The sequence below is a fragment of the Stenella coeruleoalba genome, assembly GCF_951394435.1.
Source record: "Stenella coeruleoalba genome assembly, chromosome: 10".
NCBI lineage: Eukaryota > Metazoa > Chordata > Mammalia > Artiodactyla > Delphinidae > Stenella > Stenella coeruleoalba.
In genome coordinates this window covers 63,035,417-63,059,219 of record NC_137156.1, presented here as the reverse complement: position 1 = coordinate 63,059,219, position 23,803 = coordinate 63,035,417, and the positions used below count along the sequence as shown (strand labels likewise).

The 23,803-nt window shown below is 45.4% G+C and overlaps 1 protein-coding gene and 1 long non-coding RNA gene across 2 annotated transcripts in view; one reads left to right on the top strand and one right to left on the bottom strand.

Annotated features, from left to right (window-relative positions):
* The first annotated feature begins 31 nt into the window (after positions 1 to 31).
* Positions 32 to 2,416, top strand: TMEM158 (transmembrane protein 158). The gene has a single exon (XM_079932807.1). The coding sequence runs from the start codon at positions 350 to 352 to the stop codon at positions 1,229 to 1,231; it is 882 nt and encodes a 293-aa protein (XP_079788933.1). The 5' UTR covers positions 32 to 349; the 3' UTR covers positions 1,232 to 2,416.
* Positions 2,417 to 4,294: 1,878 nt separating this feature from the next.
* LOC307192169 overlaps positions 4,295 to 23,803 on the bottom strand; it is a 66,487-nt gene continuing 46,978 nt past the window's right edge. The window contains exon 3 of the long non-coding RNA XR_013829998.1: positions 4,295 to 4,884. This is a non-coding gene — a long non-coding RNA (uncharacterized lncRNA). The remainder of the gene's footprint in view (positions 4,885 to 23,803) is intronic.

Below are 23,803 nucleotides of genomic sequence, written 5' to 3'. Positions count from 1 at the left end.
AGCGGGCGGAGGGCGGGGCGGGATGGGGCGAGGCGCGCGGGAGGCGGAGCCGAGTCGGGGAATCCTGCTCCCGGCGAGCGCAGGGCCCAGCAGAGCCGCCTGGCCGTCCGAGGGCTCCCGCGTCGGGGGCGGCGGGGAACCCCAGACACCGCCGGGCCGGGAGGGAGCCACGCGCCAAGCGAGCCGCCGCCCCCGCCTCCGCGCCGCCCCCGTGGGCTGAGGGGGGCCCGACGCGTCTTCACTCCGCCCGCCGCCAGTCCCCGCGGTCCCGCCGTCCGCTCGCCGGCTCGTCTCCCGCGCGCCATGCAGCCACCGCCTGCCCTGCGCGCGTAGGCGCCCGCCACAGGCCATGCTGCCCCTGCTCGCCGCGCTGCTGGCCGCCGCCTGCCCGCTGCCGCCCGCCCGCGGCGGGGCCGCGGACGCGCCGGGCCTCCTCGGGGCGCCCCTCAACGCCTCGGTCAACGCGTCGTCTGCGGACGAGCCTGCCGCCCCGCGGCTGCTGGCCTCGGCTGCGCCCGGGGCCCCCGAGCGCCCCGGCCCGGAGGAGGAGGCGGCGGCGCCGTGCAACATCAGCGTGCAGCGACAGATGCTGAGCTCGCTGCTCGTGCGTTGGGGCCGCCCGCGGGGCTTCCAGTGCGACCTGCTCCTCTTCTCCACCAACGCGCATGGCCGCGCCTTCTTCGCCGCCGCCTTCCACCGAGTCGGGCCGCCGCTACTTATCGAGCACCTAGGGCTGGCGGCGGGCGGCGCGCAGCAGGACCTGCGCCTCTGCGTGGGCTGCGGCTGGGTGCGCGGCCGCCGCCCCGGCCGCCTCCGGCCCGCCGGCGCCACCGCCGGGACGCCCACCGCGCTGCCCGCCTACCCCGCGGCCGAGCCCCCCGGGCCGCTGTGGCTGCAGGGAGAGCCGCTGCATTTCTGCTGCCTGGACTTCAGCCTGGAGGAGCTGCAGGGCGAGCCGGGCTGGCGGCTGAACCGCAAGCCCATCGAGTCCACGCTGGTGGCCTGCTTCATGACCCTGGTCATCGTCGTGTGGAGCGTGGCCGCCCTCATCTGGCCGGTGCCCATCATCGCCGGCTTCCTGCCCAACGGCATGGAGCAGCGCCGGACCACCGCCAGCGCCGCCGCCGCCGCCCCCGCCGCCGTACCCGCTGGGACCACCGCCGCCGCCGCCGCAGCCGCCGCCGCCGCAGCAGCAGCCGCGGCCGTCACCTCGGGGGCGGCGACCAAGTGACCCGCCCCACTCCTCCCCTTGTCCTCCCTATGTCCGCGCTCTCGGTGCCTTTCCCGCCGGGAGACTCGGCCGGTGTGCTTCGTGCAGTAGTGACCGTTAGTTCTTCCGGGGAGGGGTCCGCGGAAGAGGCCCCAGCGTGTGGGAAAAGCCAGGTTTGTGCCGCGCTTCTGGCTCCGAAAAGCAGATGCAAGCCCTTGCCCTGCAGGGTGAGATCCGCAGCTTGGAAGACGGAGAGGAGGGAAATGGGGCCCTTTCCCCTCTTTGCGTCCCCCTGCCCTCCTTCCTCCCCGCACCCACGTGCCCTATATCCATGGCAGAAAATGACCAAATCCTGTGTATTTGTTTTATATATTTAATAACTGTTTTAAATGAAAGTTTTAGTAAAAAAAATCAAATTGCTATTGCTGTAGTAAGGGAAGCTCTTTGTATCTGAACATAGTAATTGAAGTTTGTTGTTTTTTAATTTATTTAAAAGGGGGAGGAGGCATGGGAATGATTTAACACTGATATATTGTTACCGCTGAAAATGAACTTTATTAACCTTTTTCCAAGTCGATCTATCCAGTGACGTGGCCAGATGGGCATTTCTTCTTGTACTTCTGTGTTTTTTTGGCTTTTAATACAGACATTTTCCTCCAGAGATGCGTATGTGTCTTTATTTGATTCGGAAAAGGAATCCAAGAATTACAAGATAATCCCCTGAAACGTGAGGAAGGGAATCTTCAGAAAGTGAGAGAAGGGCTAACTCTGTCTCCCTTACCTGTCTGGGAGAGGCGGGAGATGGAAACCATACTACTGACCCTAATGGCAGTGTTTTTGCCTCTTACCACGCGGCCACCCCCACCCCTCAGCCTCACTGACACCGGTCACGGCGGCATACAGGGTTTTATGTGATTTATCTTTTTACGCATTTCCCTCAGGCCCTGCAAAACACCAAGTTAAGTGCCAAAACGGTGAAATCGGTAGTTCCTCTGAGCCAGGTGTCTTTCATGAAAATGACTCATTTTAAAAGGCATGTAGACTTCCTTTTCATATGTGTAACCTTTAGTATACAAACACATTTCAAAAGCTGGTTTTAAAGCCTGAGCTATTTTGGCATTAAGATTTTTTCAAGGTAAACTCTTACAGACTAATTAACACCTTAAAAAAAATTTAAACTACTTTCTCTTGTTCCATCTCCTCCCCATCCCCACTTTTGAGTGAATACTTGATAACTGTTCTAGAGCATACTGTTCTAGTGAATACTAGGTATCGTTCTTGATAGTTCTCAAAGTGGTGTCCCTGGAACAGCAACATCAGTAACACCCGGGAACTTGTTAGAGATGCAGAACTGGGGCCCTGCCCAGGACCTACAGATGCAGAAACTCTGGGGTGGGGCCCAGCAATCTGCTTTAACAAGCCCTGTGACAAATTCTGATGGGATTCAAATTTGAGAACCACTGTGTACTAGTGGAAGAGAACCTTCAAAATATGTAGCCTCCTTTTATCTCAAGATGTCTCTATTATATCAAAGAAATGGGACCCTTTTTTCACAGGAATCTGTCTGGAGGAGAGTCTGGGTCATTGCCCTGTAGCTTCAGTTGTTCCTGTCTCTTAGGGGTCCAGGATATCTCTAGCAGAAGCCAGCCTCTTAAGAGAGGAAAGCATGAGGGTGGCAGTCTTCCTCTATCTCCTGATCCAGGCATTGGAGAAGTTCAGTATAATGCAAATCCGCTAGCCTCATGCGTCACTGTAAACCTTCTTATACCCCAAAGCAAGGTAGGTTGTGAACTGCTCTTTTCTCTAACCCTGTGGTAACTAGCAGGGGAAAATCAATAACTTTCCTAACCTTGGTCAATTTTAATATAGTCATAGCATTTGTAATTCTGGAAGGCATATTAAGAATTCCTAGGACAACACACACACACACACACACACACACACACACACACACACACACACACACACACACACACACACACACACACACACACACACACACACACAGTCACCTGATTTTTCCAAGATGAAAATTGAGGCTCAGGTTCAGCATTTTGCCTACAATCACACAGCTACACAAAAAAGCAGAGCTGAAACCAAACCTGGGTCTTCTGCCTCCCTGACTCTTATTTTTTCATCACCAGAAACTGCCCTTTCTAGGTGAATTAGGAGCTAGCCACTCAGAGTCTGATCCTCTGTTGACCCACCCCTGTCACTGTCAGATTCTGTGTAGTCACAAATGCAAAGGAGCCGGAGAGCATCAATTTTTTAAATGAGACACTCAGGCACTTGATAAAACTTTCTATCTATGTATCTTTACACACACACACACCTAAAACGTATTTAGATCTATCGATCAATCGTGCTACACACACACACACACACACACGTTGGATGATCGGTTAGTTCACTATGCTGACTTTGGCTGCTTTCTAAGAGCCAGAGCTCTAAGCAGGAGACTGCAAAGTGAGGATGGAGCCTGTGTCCTGTTGGTCTCTCTAAGTTGGAACCATCCACTGGGTAAAGGAAGTAAGATGCTGGCAGGCTCAGCTTCAGGGTCTGTGCTCCTAGTCAGTTTGATTTGCATCATCTCAGTAGTGAAACACTTCCAAAAATGCAGTTTACTAAAGTACTAAATCAGTACTTCTTTGACGGGACAGGAAGTGTGCCACTGTAGCCTGTGTGCACCTACGTGTGCAATTCCCACATCACAGTTCATTCTTTAAGTCTCCTGAGTGATGGAGGTCATCAGCCTGGTGGCCATTCCAATGTTTGGGTAGAGTGGGTCCCAAAAGAACTCAACTGGGGAGATTTAGACAAAAATACACTCTGGATCTCCATGACCTAGGAGTCATCAAGGCAGAAGGATGGAAGGAGTTAAAATGAAAGAAAGGGGGCTTCCCTGGTGGCGCAGTGATTGAGAGTCCACCTGCTGATGCAGGGGACACGGGTTCGTGCACCGGTCTGGGAAGATCCCACATGCCGCGGAGCGGCTGGGCCTGTGAGCCACGGCCGCTTAGCCTGCGTGTCCGGAGCCTGTGCTCCGCAACGGGAGAGGCCACAACAGTGAGAGGCCCGCATACCAAAAAAAAGGAAAGAAAGGAATGGAGAGAAGGTCAGAGCAGGCGTCCCCTCACCTGGCCTAGCCCCTCCCCCACCGCACAGAAATGACTCGTTCATTGACAACAGGGGCAAGAAGAGGGCTGGTCTTCACTGTTCCAATTCTCTCCTTTCACTGGGGAAGAATCATCCATTTCTCAGCTAGGTTAAAAGGTTTAAAGCTACAAGGATTGGGAGAGTTAAGAGCAATATAAAGACACTGAGTGCATGGCTGAGCCTTTCCCTGGGAACACTGGGAGAAAAAGTCACTAAGAGAGGATGAGGATGACAGAGGGCAATGGCCCAGACCCACCCAGGTCGCTGTGGTCTGGCTGCTATGCTGTACACCTCTCACCTCATCCTGGGTGCTCCACAGCGCCTGTTCGGGTCATCAGCGTCCCGTCTCCTGTCTGGTCTCCTGCTGTAGACCTTCTGTTGCCCCCAGCCCCCAAACCAGGGCAGTCTCTCCTTCAGACAATGCCTTTGCTTTGCATCTCCTGGGACATCTCTCCCAGTGCAACACTTGGCTCCTTCTGGGCTGGGAGTGCCAAACCACTTAAGCACGTGGGGACCGCCTGGGAACAAACCGGAAACCGGAACTCAGGTATTTACCAGATACCACCTACCACTCTCTCTGGCTCTTCCCTTCTGGGTCTTTGGTTTTAGTGCAAAACTGTGCTGTGCAGTGTGCTCACACTAGGCATCAGCAGACCCCGAGGTCCCCCAGCTCCTCCTTGCCAACTCTTGGTTCTCTGGGGTTCTTGTTCTCTAGATCTTCACCTTCCCTGGGTCTTACCCTAAGGACAAGCATTCCTAGCAGTCTCCAGCTCTCAGAAATCTTCAAGAACCTCCCTCTTCTCTGGGCCTGCAACCTCCCATCAGCTCTGAGTAATTTCTTAAATTTACGCGATTTTTCCTAATGCCCCACCTGGCAGCTCCATCACTGGTCAGCTCCTGCTGTTCTCTCCAAAGCCAGGGTCTCTGCTACCAGCAGGCCCCTTACCATTCACAGCCCTCTGCTTTTCCTCTACCTTCTTCCTGAGAAGCTGCCATCTCTCCCTCCTCACCTCTAGCTACCAGGATCGCACAGTCTGCAGCCCAGCCTTGGCATCCCCCACACAGGTGCTGAGGCGTGGTAATTTCTGCCATGCCCTGGGAAAGGCCAGGGTCCAAGCATATTTTGAGGATGATGGGGATTTACTGTGGTTCTCTGAGGGCTGGTAGCATGGCTGCTGCTCACCCAGGACAATTAAAGGCCTCTCTCCTCCCTCACCCTGAGCATTTTCCTGGTGTTCTTACTGCCTGAGTATTCCCAGAACTGTCTCCTTAAAGTACCGGGGTGAGTTAGTGTGCCTCTGAGGACCCATTATTTTTTGTGCTTTCACAGGGGCAGTGATGAAAGTCAAAATAATTGGCATCTTGATAACATCCTAAGGCCTCATTTTGACTCTTCATACAAATTGTCTCCTAGAAAGCTTTTTTGGCACTTGAGAAAATAACTTACCTTGGGGGTACCCAGCAGGCCCCACTTTACTCTGTGACCAGAATCCTTCCTGGGCTCCTGGGAAGTTTTATCAGACTTTCTGAGGGTCAGCAGGCAGGGAGGGGGTGGGGAAAAATTGCTGACCGCATAGCTCTCTAACCCACCCCGGTCTGACCCTGGACTGCAGGTGTGAACCTTGTTCGGAACCTAGAAGAGCTCCCCAACCCCTCCCAGTGGCTGTGCTACAGTGTCTCTGAGTCCCTGCTGTTTTCCCGGCAGTCCAAGGCTCCGTGTTGTTCTATCCCAGAGGATATACTTGTGAATTGCAGCCTAGCTCTTGGCCTTGTACACTTAGCCACTCTGGACTTAAATCATGATTCACACTGTGTAATGATCTAGAATTGTGATTTTTATCATTGTAATAATTTGGAATCTTATTTCAGAATATTTTATGATCATAGGAGTACCCTGTCTTGAGTTAAATGCCATATTCTTTGGTTCTCCTAGTACGAAAGATGCTGAGTTTCTTAACATTATACCCTAAATCACCTCCTGTGTTCCTAGATAATTCTGCAACCTCTAGAGGAGGACTACACTGGAAATAATAATAATAATAATCATCATCAAAAATACTATTGTTATTAATTGTTCTTTTGAATTAGAGAGGGAGAAGTAGAAGGGAAAACAATAACTAACAGGAGAGGAGACGTGAATTTAAAACATCAGCTTTAATTTTGCACAGCAAACAAAACCATAAACAAAATGAAAAGACAACCTACAGAATGGGAGAAAATATTTGCAAACAATGTGACCGACAGGACTTAATTTCCAAAATATGCAAACAACTCACACAACTCAACAAAAAAAACCCCCCACAAATAACCCAATTGAAAAATGGGCAGAATATCTAAATAGAAATTTCTCCAAAGAAGACATACAGATGGCCAACAGGCACATGAAAAGATGCTCAACATGGCTAATTATTAGAGAAGTGCAAATCAAAACCACAGTGAGGTACCACCTCACACTGGCCAGAATGGCCATCATTAAAAAGTCTACAAATAACAAATGCTGGAGAGGGGATGGAGAAGAGGGAGCACTCTTACACTGTTGGTGGGAATGTAAGTTGGTACAGCCACTAGGGAAAATGGTATGGAGGTGCCTCAAAAAACTAAAAATAGAGTTGCCATATAATCCAGCAATCCTATTCCTGGGTGTATATCCAGAGAAAATTCTAATTCGAAAAGATACATGCCTCCCAATGTTCATAGGAGCACTATTCACACTAGCCAAGACATGGAAACAACCTAAATGTCCATCAACAGAGGAATGGATAAAGAAGATGTGGTACATTTATACAATGGAATACTACTCAGTCATAAAAAAGAATGAAATAATGCCATCTATATGGACCTAGAGATTATCATACTAAGTGCAATAAGTCAGGAGATAGCCTAATCCACCAGAGGGCAGAGAGCAGAAGCAAGAAGAACTACAATCCTGCAGCCTGTGGAATAAAAACCACATTCACAGAAAGATAGACAAGATGAAAAGGCAGAGGGCTATGTACCAGATAAAGGAACAAGATAAAACGCCAGAAAAACAACTAACTGAAGTGGAGATAGGCAACCTTCCAGAAAAAGAATTCAGAATAATGATAGTGAAGATGATCCAGGACCTCAGAAAAAGAATGGAGGCAAAGATCGAGAAGATTCAAGAAATGTTTAACAAAGATCTAGAAGAATTAAAGAACAAACAAACAGAGATGAACAATACAATAACTGAAATGAAAACTACACTAGAGGGAATCCATAGCAGAATAACTGAGGCAGAAAAAAGGATAAGTGACCTGGAAGACAGGATGGTAGAATTCGCTGCTGTGGAACAGAGTAAAGAACAAAGAATGAAAAGAAATGAAGACAGCCTAAGAGACCTCTGGGACAACATTAAATGCAACAACATTCACATTATAGGGGTCCCAGAAGGAGAATAGGGAGAGAAAGGATCCGAGAAAATATTGAAGAGATTATAGTCGAAAACTTCCCTAACATGGGAAAGGAAATAGCCACCCAAGTCCAGGAAGTGTAGAGAGTCCCATACAGGATAAACCCAAGGAGAAACATGCCAAGACACATAGTAATCAAATTGGCAATAATCAAAGACAAAGAAAAATTATTTATAGCAGCAAGGTAAAACTGACAAATAACATACAAGGGAACTCCCATAAGGTTAACAGCTGATTTCTCAGCAGAAACTCTACAAGCCAGAAGGGAGTGGCATGACATATTTAAAGTCATGAAAGGGAATAACCTACAACCAAGATTACTCTACCCGGCAAGGATCTCATTCAGATTCAATGGAGAAATCAAAAGCTTTACAGACAAGTAAAACCTGAGAGAATTCAGCCCCACCAAACCAGCTCTACAACAAATGTTAAAGGAACTTCTCTAAGTGGGAAACACAAGAGAAGAAAAGGACCTATAAAAACAAACCCAAAACAATTAAGAAAACATACATATCGATAATTACCTTAAACGTGAATGGATTAAACGCTCCAACTGAAAGACACAGGCTCGCTGAATGGATACAAAAACAAGACCCATATATATGCTGTCTACAAGAGACCCACTTCAAACCTAGGGACACATACAAACTGAAAGTGAGGGGATGGAAAAAGATATTCCATGCAAATGGAAATCAAAAGAAAGCTGGAGTAGCAATACTCATATCAGATAAAATAGACTTTCAAATAAAGAATGTTACAAGAGACAAGCAAGGACACTACATAATGATCGAGGGATCAATCTAAGAAGAAGATATAAGAATTATAAATATATATGCACCCAACATAGGAGCACCTCAGTACATAAGGCAACTGCTAACAGCTATAAAAGAGGAAATCGACAGTAACACAATAATAGTGGGGGACTTTAACACCTCACTTAAACCAATGGACAGATCATCCAAACAGAAAATTAATAAGGAAACACAAGCTTTAAATGACACAATAGAGCAGATAGATTTAATTGATATTTATAGGACATTCCATCCAAAAACAGCAGATTACACTTTCTTCTCAAGTGCACATGGAACATTCTCCAGGATTGATCACATCTTGGGTCACAAATCAAGCCTCAGTAAGTTTAAGAAAATTGAAATCATATCAGGCATCTTTTCTGACCACAAGGCTCTGAGATTAGAAATGAATTACAGGGAAAAAAACGTAAAAAACACAAACACATGGAGGCTAAACAATACGTTACTAAATAACCGAGAGATCACTGAAGAAATCAAAAAATACCTAGAAACAAATGACAATGAAAACACGTCAACCCAAAACCTATGGGATGCAGCAAAAGCAGTTCTAAGAGGGAAGTTTATAGCAATAAAATCCTGCCTCAAGAAACAACAAACATCTCAAATAAACAATCTAACCTTACACCTAAAGGAACTAGAGAAAGAACAAACAAAACCCAAAATTAGTAGAAGGAAAGAAAACATACAGATCAGAGCAGAAATAAATGAAATAGAAACAAAGAAAGCAATAGCAAGGATCAATAAAACTAAAAGCTGGTTCTTTGAGAAGATAAACAAAATTGATAAACCATTAGCCGACTCATCAAGAAAAAGAGGGAGAGGACTCAAATCATTAACATTAGAAATGGAAAAGGAGAAGTTACAACAGACACCAGAGAAATACAAAGCATCCTAAGAGATTACTACAAGCAACTCTATGCCAATAAAATGGACAACCTGGAAGAAATGGACAAATTCTTAGAAAGGTATAACCTCCCAAGACTGAACCAGGAAGAAACAGAATATATGAACAGACCAATCACAAGTAACGAAATTGAAACTGTGATTAAAAATCTTCCAACAAACAAAAGTCCAGGACCAGATGGTTTCACAGGTGAATTCTATCAAACATTTGGAGAAGAGCTAACACACATCCTCTCAAACTCTTCCAAAAAATTGTAGAGGAAGGACCACTCCCAAACTGATTCTATGAGGCCACCATCACCCTGATACCAAAACCAGACAAAGATACTACAAAAAAAGAAAATTACAGACCAATATCACTGATGAATATAGATGCAAAAATTCTCAACAAAATGCTAGCAAACAGAATCCAACAACACATTAAAAGGATCATACACCATGATCAAGTGGGATTTATCCCAGGGATGCAAGGATTCTTCAATATACGCAAATCAATCAATGTGATACACCATATTAACAAACTGAAGAAGAAAAACCATATGATCATCTCAATAGATGCAGAAAAAGCTTTTGACAAAATTCAACACCCATTTATGATAAAAACTCTCCATAAGGTTGGCATAGCGGGAACCTACCTCAACATAATAAAGGCCATATACGACAAACCCACAGCAAACATTATTCTCAATGGTGAAAAACTGAAAACATTTCCTCTAAGATCGGGAACAAGACAAGGATTGTCCACTCTCACCACTATTATTCAACATAGTTTTGGAAGTCCTAGCCACGGCAGTCAGAGAAGAAAAAGAAATAAAAGGAATACAAATTGGAAAAGAAGAAGTAAAACTGTCACTGTTTGCAGATGACATGATACTATACATAGAGAATCCTAAAGATTCCACCAGAAAACTCCTGGAGCTAATCAATGAATTTGGTAAAGTTGCAGGATACAATACTAATGCACAGAAATCTCTTGCATTCCTATACACTAATGATGAAAACTCTGAAAGAGAAATTATGGAAACACTCCCATTTACCATTGCAACAAAAAGAATAAAATACCTAGGAATAAACCTACCTAAGGAGACAAAAGACCTGTATGCAGAAGACTGTAAGACACTGATGAAAGAAATTAAAGATAATACCAACAGATGGAGAGATATACCATGTTCTTGGATTGGAAGAATCAATATTGTGAAAATGACTATACCACCCAAAGCAATGTACAGAGTCAATGCAATCCCTTTCAAATTACCAATGGCATTTTTTATAGAACTAGAACAAAAAATCTTAAAATTTATATGGAGACACAAAAGACCCCGAATAGCAAAGTGGTCTTGAGGGAAAAAAACGGAGCTGGAGGAATCAGGCTCCCAGACATCGGACTATACTACAAAGCTACAGTAATGAAGACAATATGGTACTGACACAAAAACAGAAATATACATCAATGGAACAGGATAGAAAGCCCAGAGATAAACCCACGCACCTATGGTCAACTAATCTATGACAAAGAAGGCAAGGATATACAATGGAGAAAAGACAGTCTCTTCAATAAGTGGTGCTTGGAAAACTGGACAGCTACATGTAAAAGAATGAAATTAGAACACTCCCGAACACCATACACAAAAATAAACTCAAAATGCATTAGAGACCTAAATGTAAGACCGGACACTATAAAACTCTTAGAGGAAAACATAGGAAGAACACTCTTTGACATAAATCACAGCAAGATCTTTTTTGATCAACCGCCTAGAGTAATGGAAATAAAAACAAAAATAAACAAATGAGATCTATTGAAACTTAAAAGTTTTTGCACAGCAAAGAAAACTACAAACAAGACGAAAAGACAACCCTCAGAATGGGAGAAAATATTTGAAAATGAATCAACGGACAAAGGATTAACCTCAAAAATATATAAACAGCTCAATATTAAAAATACAAACAACCCAATCCAAAAATGGGTAGAAGACCTAAATAGACATTTCTCCAAAGAGACATACAGATGGCCAGGAAGCACATGAAAGGCTGCTCAACATCACTAATTATTAGGGAAATGCAAATCAAAACTATAATGAGGTATCACCTCACACCAGTTAGAATGGGCATCATCAGAAAACCTACAAACAAAAAATGCAGGAAAGGGTGTGGAGAAAAGGGAACCCTTTTGCATTGCTGGTGGGAATGTAAATTGATACAGCCACTATGGAGAACAGTATGGAGGTTCCTTAAAAAACTAAAAATAGAATTACCGTATGACCCAGCAATCCCAGAGAAAACCGTAATTCAAAAAGACACATGCACCCCAACATTCATTGCGGCAATATTTACAATAGCCAGGTTATGGAAGCAACCTAAATGCCCATCTACAGATGAATGGATAAAGAAGATGTGGTATATATACACAATGGAATATCACTCAGCCGTAAAAAGGAACGAAATTGGGTCATTTGTAGAGATGTGGATGAATCTAGAGACTGTTATACAGAGTGAAGTAAGTCAGAAAGAGAAAAACAAATATCATATATTAGCGCATATATGTGGAACCTAGAAAAATGGTACAGTTGAACAGGTTTGCAGGGCAGAAATTGAGACACAGGTGCAGAGAACAATCGTATGGACACCAAGGGGGAAAGCGTTGTGGGGTGGTGGTGGTGGTGTGATGAATTGGGAGACTGGGTTTGACATATATACTCTAATATGTATTAAATGGATAACTAATAAGAACCTGCTGTATAAAAAAATAAATAAAATTAAATTTTAAAAAAATCATCAAAAATAAATGTCAGAAAGACAAATACCATATGATATCACTTATATGTAGAATCTAAAATATGACACAAGTAAACTTATCTATGAAATAGAAACAGACTCACAGACGTAGAGAACAGACTTGTGGTTGCCAAGGGGGAAAAGGGGTGGGGGAGGGATGGAGTGGGAGTTTGGAGTTAGCAGATGCAAATTAGTATATATAGAATGGATAAACAACAAGGTCCTACTGTATAGCACAGGAAACTATATTCAGTATCCTGTGACAAACCATAATGGAAACGAATATAAAAAAGAATGTAGATATATGTATAACTGAATCACTTTGCTGTACAGCAGAAATTAACACAACATTGTAAATCAACTATACTTTAATAAAAGATTAAAAAAATAAAATAGCTTTAAGAACATAAAGATTATCTCCCACCTCATCCTGCCCTCACACACAATAAAAGACCCCACATAAAGGCACAAAGGACATTAAAATGGAGTGGTTGACCTGGAGCCATAGCCTGAAGCAGGTGAAGAATGGGCCACAGGAAGGCCATCTGGGGGACCTACAACGGGATGGGCACTGGCGGGAGCACATGGGGACAACAGTTGGGAACAGATTCTGCTGGTCTCCCTCTTATAAGAGCTAACCCCTGGGGGACTTCGCTGGCGAATCAGTGGTTAGGACTCTGCACTTTCACTGCCAAGGATGCAGGTTCAATCCCTGGTCAGGGAAATAAGATCCCACAAGCTGTGCGGCGCAGCCAAAAAATAAAATAAAGAGCTACCCCTGAGTGGACAGCCCAACCAACTCTCTCCTCTGCCCTGAAACACTCTTCTCTTTTGGCCCTGGAAGGGGCTTGAATCACTGAGTTCCAAATTGTGTCTCACCCAGCCTGAGAGGCACACCCCACAGTGCCAGCTCCAGGTTGTCACCATGACCCCGTGGGGGTTAACACTGCTCAGAAAGGACAATTTGCTGTAGAGCATCATCCTTATATTCTTGCTTGAACACGATACTATCTATCCATTGTAGAAGTATTAGAAATGAGGACACACAAAAAAGAAGGAAAAGAGAACTCATCTTCCTACTACCCAAAAATAAGCCCTGCCAGCATTTTGGTGAATATACTTCCAGTCTATTTTTACACATGTATATGTGTCTGTGAGTAGTTATTTACATTAAAAATGGAATTGTTCTGTACCTGTTTTGAAAACTTTTCTTTATTATACAAGTGCTACATCATAGAAAACTGAGAAAACACCCTCCATAAGATAAAGAAATCAATGGCAGCAACAACCCCAGCATCCCCAGTGACTGTGACTAATATTTATCGACAAATGTTCATGCATATATTCTACATATTTTAACCACAGCAGGCACCTGCTTCTCAGAGGCCACTCTGCTTTCTCTACTCAGGGGTTCTTTGGGGGTCCCTCCCTCTGCAGAAGGTGATAGAGGGCTTCTCTGGGCAGTGGGTATATAAAGGCTGTATTCCTGATGTGGGTCAGAAGTCAGCTGCACAGGATATTGAAACCTATCTGAGGGCCAAAGGCCTGATGGAGATTGTTGGCAGGGAGCGGGCTGGGGAGGTCTTCTATCTTTCCCATCCCAAATCTATCATCTCCGACACATAACAAAGCAGACCAAACTTTCCACTCCGGCCGGAGAAACATCTCTACTCTGAGCCTGAGGTTTCAGATGAGGCTGATAAGGAACAGAACACAACTTTAGAGGATGAACAATGCAATTCATCTCCTCCAATCATAACCATGGAGCTGCCTTGTATTGTCTGGGTTTGTTTGATGCCTTTGGTGTGAAATGAATTCTGAGATTCAGTAAGCAAGAAGGATATTGCTCCTGTATAATGCTGCCCCCAAAGCTGTCACAACTCCACATGGCCGAGTAACAGCTGCATTCAGATGCCTCTGCTGTCGGGGTCAGGGACTGAAGACAGAACCTACCCAGAGAAAGGACAGAGCTGGGGCCAGAGGTGGGGGAATCAGCCAAGGACAAAAACCATTACTGGGTCAAAATGTATTCAGCACCACTCACAATAAATGGACCGTATTAAGGCCTTCCAGGAGGGATCTTGTCTAGGACTGGGGTCCCTGGAAGCGGAGCTTGAGATGTAAAGATTCACACAAGGGATTGATTGAAGGGTGCACTCGGGAGGAAGGGAGTGGAGGAATCAGGATGGGGCAGGGAAGGAGCAAAGCAAGGATGTGGTCTCAGCTGGAGTCAGCTTCAGCCTGATCCCATGGGGGCTCTCGTGCAGGAATTGCACCACAGAGTTGTACCCTCTCTTCACTTGATGCAAAGGGCTGGTCTTTTGTCCTCCCATTTCAGTCGTTGGCCAAAGTCTGGGGGTACGGGCTGCAACACCTCCCTGGCAGCTCCCATTTAGCTTGGCCCAGTTCTCCATAGAAAGAGGCAACTGGGAGATATTAGCAACCACACCCTCAGCAGCCGGAGGATGGGTGCGCAGGCCTGTAAAGGGGGTCTGGGGTGGGACACCCACAGGATTCACTGCAGACCTCACCTTGCTCTTGAGTCCTGTACCCAGTAGTGGCAGGTGGGGAGTGAAGCTGAAAGGCACCAAGTGAACTTTAAACTCCCCGTCCCACTCGCCAGCTGACCTCCAGGACTCTGGCCTGTCTCAGATGATGTCTGGCTAGCTGGCCTTGCCTCCGGGTGTCCTGCACTTGTGCCAACTGAGGTGCAGCCAGCTCTAGCATGCTGGCCCTTCCTGATGAAGTCTGAAGTCCCTGCCATTTGCCTCTGTGTTCAAAGCCCTGGATCCCAGGTACTTGCATTATAAGGGAGGTCCCACAGTATTAGTATCAGCATTAGATACAGTATTAGCATCCCCAAGACTGCCAGGAAACTGGTAGTAACATGAGACAGGGCACTGGGCCACCTGCTTAGGGTTCTGGCCTTGCCATTAATAAGCTGTTCGGTCTCGGTTTCCTCACCTACAGAACAAGGTTGTTGGACAAGACAAGGCCTTGGTCCTTCCAGGCCTGCAGTTTCGTGTTCTGGCTTCCCCTCCCCATCTTCCAGGCTAGTCAGACCATACCAGCTACAAAGACACACCCCTCAAGCATTTCTTCATTGTACCATTGTGCCCACTCATTTTTCTGGGTGACTTGCAGGGGAAAAGTATAGTACAAATTAGAGAAGAGGGGTTTTAAGATATGAGTGGTTTTTACCACCAGACTGTCTATACTGGCTTCTTGTGTGGGTCTAATAATCTATAAAATTATGATTTTTATTTTCCTGTATTCAAATGGCCACAGCCATGGAATAAAGGTTTTTCAAGACAATGAAGCAAACAAAAAATGAGAAATTTTTCACATTAAAAAAAATGACTTCTTTGACTTTGTGAGTTAACACTTGGTATCATACTCTAAGGTGGTCTGCACAAGGCAAGGAACAGGAGAAATTAACATGGGTTGTGCACCTACTACATGCCAGGAACTTGACCTTCCAAATCCTCACCGCAATCTTACAAGGGAGGCTATGTTTTCACTATTTTAAATATTTATGGACAGACTCAGGCTCTGGGAGGCTGAATAACTTTCACGGCTCAGACACAGGAGAATGTCACAAAGCCCACACCCCTCCTTCGAATCCACACCCCCTTTGCTAAGGTTTACTCGGTTCATTAACTCTCTGCTGGAAGTTATTTTAAAACAAACAAACAAACAATTGTGAATTCATTCAACACTTGCATCCTTTTTTTTCTTTCTTTTCTTTTTTTTCCCCATGTAAACCATATTTAGAAGATTTACATCTAACCAGGCATATTTTCACTTAGGATAACCAGAAGTATATTTTTAGCATGCCTTTCCAAATTAAAAATTAAGTGGTCAGTTAGGGAAATTGTCTTATTTTTTAAAATCAGAATCTTTGGTGCCAGACTAAAAAATATGTGTCGCATGGGGAACAAGACCATTCTTCCATGCACCAGATAAGACTCTGAGTTTGGGTGCAAGATATCCAGGAGAGTCCCGGGAGAGCTGGCTACCTAGAACCTGTAGACTTGGGAATGGTGAGGTCATGTCCGGCCTTCCCCACTGGGGGAGAAACCACCAATGTCGTGGGAAGCTGAATTTGGGAGCAGCACGCACACTCTACTGAGGGAGGAGAGACAGCTTGCCCTAGACATTGCTCCTGGGTCATTGTGACTATCCCCCCTACAGGATCCCTGTGGGCTCTGAGCAAAACACCCAGAAGGGGACTTCCCTGGTGGCGCAGTGGTTAAGAATCTGCCTGCCAATGCAGGGGAGGGTTCGATCCCTGGTCCGAAAAGATCCCAGATGCTGCGGAGCAACTAAGCCCATAAGCCACAACTACTGAAGCCCGTGCTCCACAACAAGAGAAGCCACTGCAATGAGAAGCCCGTGCACCGCAATGAAGAGCAGCCCTCCCACTCCCCATGTGCAGCAGCGAAGACTCAATGCAGCCAAAAAAAAAAAAAAAGACACCCAGAAGTTGGCAAAGTTTTCCTGTAAAGGGCCAAGTAGTAACTATTTTCAGCTTTGTGGGCCATGCGGCTCTGCTGGTGTAGCTCAAAGACAGCCATAAGGAATATGTAAATGAATAGGTGTGGCTATTTATTTATTTATTTATTTTACAGTTATATATGTTATATAAAGTTATGTATTTATAAGTTTATATATGGACACAGAAATTTGAATTTTGTATACATTTATACAAAATTTGAATTTTGCTTAAATTCCATACAAAATGAATTATGCTTTTGATTTTTTTCAACCACTAAAAATGTAAAAATTATTCTTAGCTCACAGGTCATACAAAAACAGGCCCACGGTCCTTTGCCATAGTTTGCAGATGCCTGCTCTGCACCATCCATCTCCCAGGTTCAGATGACTGAGGAGTCCCATCATCAGGCAGGCAGAGAGATGGAAGCAGTGTGGAAAGGAGTGTTTGCACACAGCATTTGATGAGCAATAAAGGCCATGGGGAAACTCTTTCTGATCTTCCCTGAAATGTTCATCTCATGGACATGGAAAGAATCAGAGTTCTGATTCTCTGAGTTGATAGACCCTACAACATAAAGTGTGATGGTGCCTTATGCACCACGTTTAGAAGTTCCATGTCCTTTTCTGTCTACCTGGTAGATTACAACAGGGAACACAGCAGACAACCACACACACCACCTCTACCCCAAGGGCAGGTACCAGGCGTGCCTGACCCTGAGCATCAGACTAGAGCCTGCTTGCTCAGTGAGCAGAGCAGGCCAACAGAGGAGAGGCAGGAGCTGGCGGCCAGACGCACTGGCGTGGTGGTATAATGATGCAGCGAATTAATTCTCAAACCCTTCTGCAAAAGTCTCCTGGCCACAGAATGCCCCTCCACCTTGGGCATGCTGAGGTTGTTACCTAATGCTGCCTCTTGCAAGGGGCAATTTTTAAAAATATTATGTTTTCTTTTTAAAATTCATGCAAAATTTATCTCGTACACAATGGTTTGTTTGTTATTATAAAATTTATTTATTTAAACTGATCTGCAAATTGTTCTCTTCTGGTTGATAAGCGCTTGTCCTACGAGGAAGGCAGCAAAAAACAGACACGGGGTCCTCCAGGAATGCCCCAGCCCCAACTCATGCAGCTCCCAAATCCCTTCTAAACATAGATGCATGACTAGTGGGGTTACTAAGTTTGAATGAGCCCGCGTTTATTATGATTCACATCCACATCATTCAGGAGCCCCCAAATCACACTTAATTAGCCAGATGAGATGGCAAAATTCCCACAGACTCACTTCAGTCTTCCAGTTACATTCGGAGGGAAGCCGAAGCCCCAGCAATGCTTGACATTTCAGCTCGCTGAGTGACTCCAGCAGAACGAAGTGAGAAACAGGGCCAGTCCAGTGGGGCAGAGGCAGTGGGCAGTAAGGCCAGACTGGTCAGGTTCTAATATTGGCCCTGGCACTTGCTAGCTGCTTTTCAGGCCTCAATTTTCTTGTCTGTAAAATGGCAATAGTATCAGTACCTCTCTCCATAGGTATTGTTGTAAAGATTTTAAAAGATGACCTAGCGAAGTGTTTACTTCCTCTTCACACCCTTCCAGGAACACAGATTCCAACTGGGACCTGGCTCTGCCCTCTACTCCCTTGGGTTAAATACTTAACCTCAACTTCCTTGTCTGTAAAATGGGCATGATGATGCTTACCTTTGCAGGGCTGTTGGGAGGAAGAGTGAGCGTTAAGCACCAGGTACATGTCGGTGCTCAACAAACAGTACTAGCAGTATTATTACTCCAGGGCAGCAATCCACTCCAGCCCTGTGGACCAGCTGTCTCATTCCATATTCAGAAAATACTCATTTAGTATTACTGTACTACATGCTAGGCAGGTCAGAGTGAGCCCTGGGTACAGAATGGAGATCAAACGATCGTGGACCTTGCCCTCATGGAACACACAGCCCAGTCTGATCACTTCCAAGGACCAAAATATTAAATCCATGCTTATGTGTAATTGACTGAAACGTGTATGTTATTCTTACTGTTAGCTGCTGTTCTCAGAAGCGTTACCGAAGAGTGTCGGTGATCAATGGTATCTTTGGTGGCCGGGCAAGCCAGGCCAGTGCTGTGAGAGGGTCATATGGGCTGGGTGCCCTCTTTGTTTCTTTCAAAAGTGTTCTTTTTTTTTTTTTTTTTTTTAAAGGGCACAGTGGATAGAAATGTAAGGGAAAGACTTGCCTCCATCAACAGATGATGGGATAATCTCACTTAAAAAGGAGGGAGATTCTGGCACATGCCACAACATGAATGAAACTTGAAAACATCATGCCGAGTAAAATAAGCTAGTCAAGAAAGAACAAATACCGGGACTTCCCTGGTGGTACAGTGGTTAAGAATCCGCCGGCCAACGCAGGGGACACGGGTTCGATCCCTGGTCCAGGAGGAGGATCCCACATGCCACGGAGCAACTAAGCCACAACTGTGCCACAACTACTGAGCCTGCGTACCTAGAGCCTGTGCTCTGCAACAAGAGAAGCCTGCGCACCACAACAAAGAGCAGCCCCCACTTGCCGCAACTAGAGAAAGCCCGCGTGCAGCAACGAAGACCCAGTGAAGCCAAAAATAAATAAATTTTAAAAAACAGGACACATACCCACTAGTATTATGAGGTACTTACAGTAGTCAAAATCATAGAGACAGAAAGTAGAATTGTGGTTGTGGGACTGGGAGTAGGAGAGAATGGTGAGTTGTTGCTTAATGGGGACAGGGCTTCTGTTTGGGGTGATAAAAAGGTTTTGGAAACAGCATGAGGATAGTTGCAAAACATTGTGAATGTAATTAATGTCACTGAATTATACATTTCAAAATAGTTAAAATGGAAAGTTTTATGTTACATATTTTACCACAATAAAAAAAATTTTAAATAATCATAACAAGAAAAAGGCTACCTGACTCCATCCAAGAACTGACCATTAAAGATGGGTTTTGTCCTCTGCCCAGTGGAGTCACCTGGAAACAGCTCCTTGCCCCCAAACCACGATGCTCTTCATGGCAGCCCTGCCCAGCCCACTCCCAGGCTGCTCTCCTGCTAGTACCACATGAACCCCGTCACCAGCACTGACAGATGTGGCCGTAGCACTTAGGAAGGAGAGCTGAGCAGACCCTCTATTCCAGGCTATGATGCTGGCAATGAGACCCTGGGTCTCTGGCTCCTGGTGGACAGGAAGCAGGCCCCATGGGCAGGCAAGCTCCAATATTCCATGTGGTCACAACTGGAAATGAGAGAGAGAGCAGGCCCCCAACCTTTTCCTGTTTCCACCAATTCCCTCTTCTCCTCTCTCAGGTCTAAGTGGTGCAGGAAAAGAATGATAAGGCCATTCCCTCACTCTCTCCAACCATTGAGAATTAGTCCTTTTGTTATTATTCCAAGGCTCCCAATGAGTCTCAGGGGCTGGAGGCAGCCGTGGGGCTTGGGTGGAGTTCATTATTGGGCGCAGACCGAGGGCAGAACATAAAAGATTCAGCCTTGACATTTTACAGAAGGAAACACATTTCTGCACAGTCATGGCTGGGCTCAGAGAGAGAGAGCATTTTTATTCAGGCACAGAATGAATTCTTTACAATCCTGGCACTGGTGGGAGCAGCGGTACCTGCCCACGGGAGACCAACACTGATGTCATCTGACCCAGGACCAGGGCGAGGCTCTCATACTCTGTGAGCCCCAGCTTCCTTATCTACAAAATGGGGAGCATCAAACCCCTGCTGGTAGGGCTGTTGGCACCTGTGCTCCCCATGGCACAGTCTATCTGTCCCCCTTCTAGTTTGTCAGCCACATCCCACTTTGGTGGAGAAGGGGTGGGCTACATTGGGTCACTGATGTGTACTATTATTGAGAACTATTGTTTATTGAGATGTTACTAGTGTCCCAGTCTGTTCTGAGAACTTTTAAATATGCATATAGAAGATTTTGCGATTCACCCCTCCCACACACACTGAACATTTCCACACATATTGGCCCAACTTCCAAATATCATCATTTCTGACTCTTAGGACACTGGCTGCTGGAGCCTGCTATGTGCATGCACTGAATAGGCCAGAAGTGCTAGGGAATTAAAGCACCCCAGCAGGACCTCCCCCGTAGTCAGAGACAGATGGGAATCAGTGGAAATACCCCAGCTCTATGCCCCTCAGGCCAAGTAATGCTGAGAGGGACTAAGCACCACCCAGTGCCCCAGTGGCAGAACGCCTGCTGGATAAATCACTCTTGCTGTTTTCTTCCCCTCAGCTGTCGCATATCCTCCCCAAGTGGTATTTCCTGAGATCACCTCCAAAATAAAGTACTTACATCTGAATCTCAGGATCTGCTTTTGGGGAACCCAGACTCAGATAATGCCTAATCTCATTCATTCTTTACAAAGAATCAAGGGAGGCAAGTCCCTTGATCTCCCTTTTATGGATAAGAAACTGAGGCTTGGAGAGTTCTAGTAGCTTGTCTAAGTTCCCACAGTGGTGAAAATGGGGCTTGAATTCCAGCATCTGGCTCCACTGCCCCAGGAAGCCCTCAATCACAGCTAGTCAGCAAATGTGCCCCAGGCAGTGACTTGCCAGGGAAGTCTGAGGCTGCAGGAGGCAAATCTCCACCCCTTCACCTCTGTTTAGTCTCCATCTCCAAGTGCCCCAGATGAGCAAGAGAATGCACTCCCATCCCTAGAGTGTCCACCACCAGGTGGCGCCCTTCCCAGGAAGCCAAGGCTGGCTCTGCAGACTCTAGACGCTATGAGCAAGTGGTCATTAGTTGTGACCCAGCTAGTTCGAAGAACCAAGGTGTCCACCTTCTGCCTCCCCACAAAAGGCAGAACCTGAATTAGGAGGCCTCTCAGAACTCCCAGGACCTCTGAGCTGTGTAGAATAACCCACAGTCATACTTCCCCAGCTGTTAGCAGTGGGAGGACAGAGTGCTCCTCTCTCCAAAGCTGCCAGGAGGGTGAAGAGTTCTAGAAACCCTCTCTGTGGTCACTCAGGGTGGCAAATCAAACTCCATCTCCACTCAGCCCTCTGTACTCTGCCTCTTCCTTCCCTGTGGCCTGTGGGTGGACCTGGGGTGTGGGGCCCACGAGTCAGGTGCAGCAGGACAGTTATTTCGGTTGAACTGCCCCTGTTCTGGCCTCTGGCCTCACCCATGCACTTGGGAGGGCAGCAGGGAGGGAAGCCTGCTCCCCATTCTCTGAGATGATCCCAACCCCCATAGAAGTTCTTTAGGATCTGGCATCAGTGTCCAGAGGACACAGTATGAGCACCCATAATGCACAGGGATCCCCCTCCTATTTCCCTGCTGCTACAGTTGTGACTCCAGACTGATATGTCAAGGGAAGTAAGTCTGGCTTCATTTTTTACTTAATAAGCTGTACAGCAGACTAACTCAAATTTCTGAGTATACCTACAGAAACTGCTCTTTTCTTTCAAATTTATTTTACTTTAAAAATGTATCACTGCACAAACAGATGGAGAGATATACCATGTTCTTGGATTGGAAGAATCAATATTGTGAAAATGACTATACTACCCAAAGCAATCTACAGATTCAATGCAATCCCTATCAAATTACCAGTGGCATTTCTTACAGAACTAGAACAAAAAGTCTTAAAATTTGTACAGAGACACAAAAGACCCCAAATAGCCAAAGCAGTCTTGAGGAAAAAAACGTAGCTGGAGGAATCAGACTCCCTGACTTCAGACTATACTACAAAGCTACAGTAATCAAGACAATATGGTACTAGCACAAAAACAGAAATATACATCAATGGAACAGGATAGAAAGCCCAGAGATAAACCCACGCACCTATGGTCAACTAATTTATGACAAAGGAGGCAAGGATATACAATGGAGAAAAGACAGTCTCTTCAATAAGTGGTGCTGGGAAAACTGGACAGCTACATGTAAAAGAATGAAATTAGAACACTCCCGAACACCATACACAAAAATAAACTCAAAATGGATTCGAGACCTAAATGTAAGATCGGACACTATAAAACTCTTAGAGGAAAACATAGGAAGAACACTCTTTGACATAAGTCACAGCAAGATCTTTTTTGATCCACCTCCTAGAGTAATGGAAATAAAAATAAACAAATGGAACCTAATGAAACTTAAAAGATTTTGCAAAGCAAAGGAAACTACAAACAAGATGAAAAGACAACCTTCAGAATGGGAGAAAATATTTGCAAACGAATCAACAGACAGAGGATTAATCTCCAAAATATTCAACAACTCATGCAGCTCAAAATTAAAAAAAACAAACAACCCAATCCAAAAATGGGCAGAAGCCCTAAATAGACATTTCTCCAAGGAAGACATACAGATGGCCGAGAAGCACATGAAAAGCTGCTCAACATCACTAAGTATTAGAGAAATGCAAATCAAAACTATAATGAGGTATCACCTCACACTGGTTAGAATGGGCATCATCAGAAAAATCTACAAACAACAAATGCTGGAGAGGGTGTGGAGAAAAGGAAACCCTCTTGCACTGTTGGTGGGAATGTAAATTGATACAGCCACTATGGAGAACAGTATGGAGGTTCCTTAAAAAACTAAAAATATAATTACCATACGACCCAACAATCCCACTACTGGGCATATACCCGGAGAAAACCATAAATCAAAAAGACACATGCACCCCAATGTTCATTGCGGCACTATTTACAATAGCCAGGTCATGGAAGCAACCTAAATGCCCCTCGACAGACAAATGGATAAAGAAGATGTGGTACATATATACAATGGAATATTACTCAGCCATAAAAAGGAACAAAATTGGGTCATTTGTAGAGATGTGGATCGATCTAGAGACTGTTATACAGAGTGAAGTAAGTCAGAAAGAGAAAAACAAATATATATTAACGCATATATGTGGAACCTAGAAAAATGGTACAGATGAACTGGTTTGCAGGGCAGAAATAGAAACATAGATGTAGAGAACAAAAGAATGGACACCAAGTGGGGAAAGTGGTGGGAGTGGTGGTGGTGGTGGGATGAATTG